We start from the raw sequence: 7,114 nt of genomic DNA, 5'->3' as shown, positions 1-7,114 counted from the left end.
TGTGTCCAAGTCAAGAGACCTGTTAGAGACATAATTTTTCTGTTCGTTATCCTTCCCGCTTTGCTCTTGTCCATAAACCACACAGATGCTGCGTCTGAGTCTGAGCACCACATACCTGCTGCTGCTGTCGTGGGTGCACGTGGTGCCAGGACATACCACTACCCTCTACCAGCTTTATGTACCATACAGCACACAGTGGGGGGACTGGGGTGTCACGGAGATGTGTCCTGAAGGCTCTTACGCTGTTGGCTTCAGCATCAAGGTGAGTGGTGAAGAGGATTCACTCCTGCTCTAATGTGTCTGGTAATGGTTTATCTATAACAACAACTGCTCAAACCGCTCTTCAAGCTGATGTTGGTAACCTTCTTATTAATGGTAATAACGTGGTACATGTTACATGTACCACGTTACTCTGTTCCATGGTACTTAAAATGTGTAAAAAAGAGGATTGGTACATAAGAAATGTTTTTTTTATGTCTGTACATATGGGTTATTAAAAAGGGGTATTGTGTTTTCATTGGCGAATAATGGCGAATAATTCTTATCTCATAGCATGTTGAGATAAACTTCTTCTGATAAAGCGAACTAAAGAAAATTAAGTACAAGTAAAAAGTAAATAAAATTGAAACAATCCGGACAGACATCAACATTAACATGTCCACGATATAATAATATAATTTAAAATAATTAAATTCTTAAACCATGTCACAGCATTTTTTTAAAAATATATCATTTAAAAAAGTTTTAAAATCTGCCTTTCAAACTAAAGTACCCAACCTAAAAAAAAATTTGTAAGTCATCCCAGTCTGTGGTTGCATTGACTGAAAGGGCCGAGAACCAAGTGAGGAGGGACTGTTACCATGATCAGGTTTGCAGAACTGGTTTTGTTCAATAGTGGATGAAACAACAAAAGCTAGCTTACATAAGGAGGCAAGAGACAAAGGAGAAATTAACAGTAACAAGTACATTTTTCGTTGAGTGAATAATGAAGTCCGTTTTAGTGAGGAATAAAGGAATGGTGGGGAGATTTGAGGAAGCATTTGTTAAAAATCTGGCGGTAGAGTGGAAAAGGTGTCCAATTTTTTCATTGGATTATTAGGCCAATAGGTTAGATCTGGCCGAGTTCAGTCGCAGTCCAGCTTGACAAGTTTCCATGAGGACATCTCTTCCTCCCAGTTACTCCCTTCCAGGTGTTACTGTCGTTACCCAAGTGAGTGTTGAAGTGTCCCAGTAGGACAATGGAGTCCCCCGAAGGAGTACTTTCCAGCACCCCTCCGAGAGACTCCAAGAAGTACTCTGAACTACTGCTCAGCCCGTAGGCTGAAACAACAGTCGCAGACCTGTCCCCCCGCCAGAAGGCGAAGTGCCTCTCACCGTGGCAACTCCAGAGTGGCAAGCCCGACTATATATAGCCGGTACCTTCCAGCCTCCTGCACAAGCTCAGGCTCCACCACACCCCCAAAGAAGTGACGCTAAAAGCCAGTTTCTGTGCCGTGGTTTGAGCCATTGGGGCTCCTGCCTTCGACCACTGCCCAAACCACATTGCACCGGCTCCTTATGGTCCCCCCTGCGGGTGGTGGGTCCATGGGGGGATATGTATAATACATGGTAGATAAATATATTTATGTCATATAAATACATACACAGACACACTTAATTTACAATTAGCAAAGATGACATAAATTAGAAAAATACATAGATGGATAAAAATAGAAAAAATAGAAAATGGATAAATAAGTAAATGGATAAATAATTTACTCCATGTGGGAGTTCAGGGTGGCAATAGCTTTAGGAAAAAAGCTATTTTTAAGTCTATTTGTTTTTGTTCTCAAACACCTATAGCACCTACTGTATCAGAGGGCAGCAGTTTAAACAACTTAAAGCCAGGGTGAGAGCTGTCTGTGATACTGTCTTTAGTGCGTTAAAGGTGACAGCCTTAGTTGTTGAGGACCTGCTCTATCAGTCTCTCAAAGGTAGCCATTGTTACAAAGTCTAAACGTCATCAGCTTAAACTGCCACAGCCTCTTGTCTACAGTGTGCATGCAGTTATTGGACAAGCACCCTCTGCCAGCTCAACTTGCCAATAACTACTGCGTAAATCCAGGTAGCTGAACAAAAGACTTAGTAACAAGGTCTTTGATATTTCACTTGACTCTAGAGTTGTGGTTTGAGAAGTTCTGAGCATGATACAAATCTTCCATCTCAACAGGTTCTGCTGATTCAGGGTTTTATGAAACAGATTTAACTGTTGCTGTCGCTGCTAACTTGTCCACACTCTGTGTCATCAAAGCTCAGTGCATGATGCGTCCATGTTTTGTGATCTGTTTGTGATGTATGAGAAAGTGCTGTCTAACGAACACCAACCTGATGGACTTCCTGTGGTTCTCCCTGTGGCTCTGTCTTAGGTGGAGGCTCCACAAGGCTCTGGAGACGACACGGCTGTTAACGGGATACGCTTGTACTGTTTTGACCCCTGCAGCAAACAGCAGACCACAGTGCAATCTGCTGTGGGGAGGTGAGGCAGCAGCGTCATCTGAACCATGAGCCGTCGGTCACACCATTGACTGTATAAAAGAACTGGAGTGAGTGAGTGTGACGTCATCCATAGAAAATGACTTACTTCTCGAATGAAGCCTTTTCAGTCGCCCTTTTATTTCACTCTGCCAATCAGGAGGGGTTTTTTCTTCTTGCAGCCAGCAGGCACTTTCAATGTGGATCACGGCGACGTCACACTGACTATATACAGTCAATGGGTCACACACATGAACAGGGCAAGAAAATAAATAAGGTCCTGTCCCCACAACTCCGGGTATATATGGGGATATTTGATAAACGCAAACATTTTTTTCTGTTTTGCTCTTTCATCCACACAAAAACGGAGAAATTCATCATCAAACAAACAGAGAAATCTAAAAACTGCGGCCAATGTGGAGATTTTTAAAACCTTTGGATCTTCGTTTTCATGTGGATGGGGCAAGAAGGATACCATACTCTGAAATATGTTGTTAGCAAAAATAGCCAAGTGTTCTTCTTTACTGACAAACTGAATCAAAAATGTTCTACAGCCACTGACTATATTATTTATTTATTTTCTATTGTATTCGGAGAGGGTGCAGAAAAGCATTTCACCACCTTATGAACAGTTGAAAGTCATTTGTTTCGATTTTTGAACTGCTTATTTTATTTGTATGTTTTTTAATGATAATTTATATTAATGTTTTGTTGCTGAAAGAACCTTGACAAAAACACCAAACTACCTGAACAACTCACAGACATCCTCAGCCTGTGGTGGAGCTTTGTTGTTGAACTGGAAGATTAACAGTGGTGGCTCAGGTGGTTGAGCAGGTTGTCCAATGATCAAGAGGTCAGCGGTTTGAATCCTACTCTTGCTAGTCATGTTGTTGTGTCCTTGGGTAAGACATTTAACCTTCCTTGTCTCCAGTGTTGGCACCACTGGAGTGTGAGTGTTTCTGGTGATGGTCCTGGAGTTTCTAAAAGTAGAATGAAAGGCAGAGCTTTTAGTTTTCAAGCTCCTCTTTTGTGGAACCAGCTCCCAACTTTCATCTGTGATGCTGACACCTTGTCTATTTTTAAGACTAGACTTAAAACTTTCCTCTTTAATAAATCTTATACTTGGGAATTTAAATTTCTGCCATCCTCTCTCTGACTCAGCCTCCTTTTTCTTCTCTTCTTTTTCTTTTCCCTCCTTTTCTCTCTCATCTCTTTTTCAAATGCTGGCATGCCAATAAGCCTAACTCACCTGGGGAGTGTTTAGTCTATCCTGACTTATCTCCTTGGGCATGCTAGCGTCTTTCTCCACCCTCACACATCATCGCACAGACAGTCATCGTTATCTTTTATTCTATTATTATTTAATCACGCCCACCCCCTTATCTTAGTTTTGCTGCTATAGGCTGGAGCAGCGGTCCCCAACCTTTTTTGCGCCACGGACCGGTTTATGCCCGACAATATTTTCATGGACCGGCCTTTAAGGTGTCGCGGATAAATACAACAAAATAAAACTAGTACCGGTACCGAAAAAAAGAAAATTTATTCATAACACACATGAAAAGACCCAGGAAAACAGAGTTAACGATAAAAACGATAACAAAATAACGCTGAAAACCGATAAAAACCCTGAAAACCATACATTTCACACCTGAGCCTCAACTCTCGCGGCCCGGTACCAAACGACTCACGGACCGGTACCGGTCCGAGGCCTGGGGGTTGGGGACCGCTGGGCTGGAGGACAAACTGACCACATTTCTTTTCTGCTCTCTCTACTCTTTTCATATCTGTTTGTCCTAATAATTATTACTGCCGTTAATTCTGTTTCTCTCTCCATAGAAATGTCGACTGGCCCACCTCCTGTTTTTGTGTTTGTGTGTCTCGTCTCTGTAGCTCTGAAACAATGTTCACTGTGAATTAGCGCTATATAAATAAACTGAATTGAATTGAATGGTCAGGGGGGACCGTAGGCACACACTGGCAGCCGTGTTTCTGTCAGCCTGCCCCAGGACAGCTGTGGCTACATAGTAGTTTAGCATCACCAAGTATGAATGTGGAGTGAATGAATAATGGATACACCCTGTAAGCACTTTGGGTGTCTAGAAAAGTGCAGTATAAATCTAATCTATTATTATTATTCAGTTGGGGGGACTGGACTGCGGTGAAGAGCTGTGAAAGTGGATACCTGGCCTCCTTTATGCTCCGCGTTGAGTCTGCACAGGGCCTGGGTGACGACACATCCGTCAACAACATCAAGTAAGTGAACGCATCGCCCAGAGGAGACCTTGGGACGAGTCAAGCATCAAACTCTAACTACCTACGCTCTCTGCAGCATTTCATGAGTCGGAAAACAAACCAAACCTTTCTTTTTATGTCCAACGTCTCAAATGAAAGTTAAAGAATAATAATGTTTTATAGTGACTGTACAGTGTCACTATAGTTTTCAAGCTCCTCTCAGATAGTTTTGAAACGTGAATAGGCCGGGGAACTCTGTAATCACCAAACCTCCCCAGAATCAGAAAGGAAAACTATCTGGCTGAGTTGGTTGGCATCTGAGAGGACAGTAAAGAGACAGACACACAGAGAAAAACACTGGAACATCTGTCACCATTCAAAAACTTTTCTCACAGATTCATCTGCAGCGGCACCGGCGCTCAGCTGGAGGGTGATGGGCTGCAGTGGGGCGAGTGGGGACACTGGAGCAGGAAGTGTCCCAGAGGCGCCATCTGTGGGCTGAGGACCCGCGTGGAGGAGCCGCAGGGCAGTGGCGATGACACGGCGCTCAACGACGTGCAGTTCTTCTGCTGCAAATAAAAACCTCTCTGATGCTCCTCACACAGCAGCAACAGTCAAAAGGAGAGATCCCACTGAGGGTGCAGTTTGTAATCAATAAAACCCACAGCTATGCTGGAACCCATTATGGACTCAGTGCTTTGATTTGACTGCAGCTCTTCCACTTGTTTTGGACCAATAATCCACTAAACCACAGGTGTCAAACTCAATCCCTCAAGGCCAACACCATCCTGCTGATCACCTGGGCCAGGTGTGTTTAAGCCAATAAGAAGCAGAAAGAGGAGGTTGGTAGAAAGCACAGTGGTTAGCACTGCTGCTTCATAATCACAAGGTTCCAGGTTTGATTTCCAGCTGGGGCCTTCCTGTGTAGAATTTGCATGTTCTCCCCATACATGCGTGGGTCTCCTCCGGGTACTCCGGTTTCCTCCCACAGTCCAAAAGAACATGCTGTAGGTTAATTGGAGTCTGTAAATTGTCCTTCAGTGTGAGTGTGTGACTGATTCACTCCCAGGGCTCCTTTGATAAAGAGATGCCAAATCTCAACAGGACTTCCCTGGTAAAATAAAGGTTGGAGAAGAAAAAGAGGGCTTTCACTTCCTTCAAATGTCCCACTTTTATCCAGTTCCTGCTTTTAACTGGCTGGACACACCTGACCAGGTGTCTACAGATTCTTAAAAGGTCTTCAATTTAATTTAATTTAATTTAAATAAGGCCTTAAGAAGTATAACATTGTGTCAAATTCTGGGTAACTGGGTCTTTCTTTTTTGTCTCGTCAAAGCAATGTGCCTTCCTGTCACTTAAAAAAAAAATTGAGTATGTGTCTTTATCATTTTGACATGTTTAAATGGTCTTAAAAAGACTTCAATTTAACTTCTTTTAATCTGTACACCCCCTGTGATGGTAGAGTAGATGTTTAACATGTTCTTGCTGATAATATTTTTTTTCTGTGACATTTGGTATTTAACTAAAGTTATTCAAGTTATTAACTGGCAAATCAGATGCCCCAATAAAACCACCTTGGGGAACGTTCCAAAGTTTGGCCAATCGCAGCAGGGCCTCTGTCAAGTTCGCTCCTTGTTGGCAGAGTGGTTGCCCTAAAAACAATGAGTCTCTCTGTCTTGGAGCAATGAGTGCTGACTGATGTATTCTGGCTCCAACATGGCGACTGAAATAGCCTTGTTTGATGGAGCTGGAAATAAAAGTAATTTTCTTTGGGAGATGTCACGAGAGTTCGGCTCAGCTCGTAGAGACAGTCGATGGTTTGCGCTTTACACTCAAAAAGGTTTTCTTACTTACATTTGGAGTTCATTTATATTAGTTCATATTATCACTCATCATATCTACTTTAAAAACACCCATATGCAATACCACGAGACAAACGTGCTGGCTGCTAATAAAGTTTACTTTTAAAGAATATTACTATCAGTCAAATACATAGTAAAGTAAGTAAAAATACAGATATATCAGTTTGACATGCTATTTCATCAAAATAAAATGAATAAAATTAAAATGTGGAGTGGCTTCCTCTGATGCTTATAATTCAAACTGAAACGTTTGTTGTTTAAAAATAAAAACTAATTTGGACCGCACTTAAAAGGAAGTAGGGTTTTTTGGGGACAATAATTATTCTCTCCTAGCATAAACATGGTTCCATTTTACTTTTTGGCTTAAAATCACAATATTAATAATAATTAAAAAGTGTTAGTGTTAGAAATGAGAAAAGATGGATGCACAGGCCATCACATCTTGGCCCCTCCAGCCTGCTGCCTGAGACCGAAGTCTCCCAAAGGTCTGTTTTGGAGAAGCAGGTGTC

The 7,114-nt window shown here is 42.2% G+C and overlaps 1 protein-coding gene across 1 annotated transcript; it reads left to right on the top strand.

Annotated features, from left to right (window-relative positions):
- LOC145423054 (vitelline membrane outer layer protein 1-like) lies at positions 1-5,426 on the top strand. The gene is made up of 4 exons (XM_080295160.1): positions 1-262; positions 2,406-2,515; positions 4,651-4,764; positions 5,139-5,426. Exons 1-4 carry the CDS (start codon positions 86-88, stop codon positions 5,320-5,322), a joined length of 585 nt encoding a protein of 194 aa, XP_080151286.1. The 5' UTR covers positions 1-85; the 3' UTR covers positions 5,323-5,426.
- Positions 5,427-7,114: the final 1,688 nt, after the last annotated feature.

Source organism: Astatotilapia calliptera, chromosome 20 (assembly GCF_964374335.1).
Source record: "Astatotilapia calliptera chromosome 20, fAstCal68.1, whole genome shotgun sequence".
In the NCBI taxonomy this organism is placed as follows: Eukaryota; Metazoa; Chordata; class Actinopteri; order Cichliformes; family Cichlidae; genus Astatotilapia; species Astatotilapia calliptera.
Note: the sequence above shows the minus strand (reverse complement) of the source record. Positions and strands in the feature narration are given on the sequence as shown.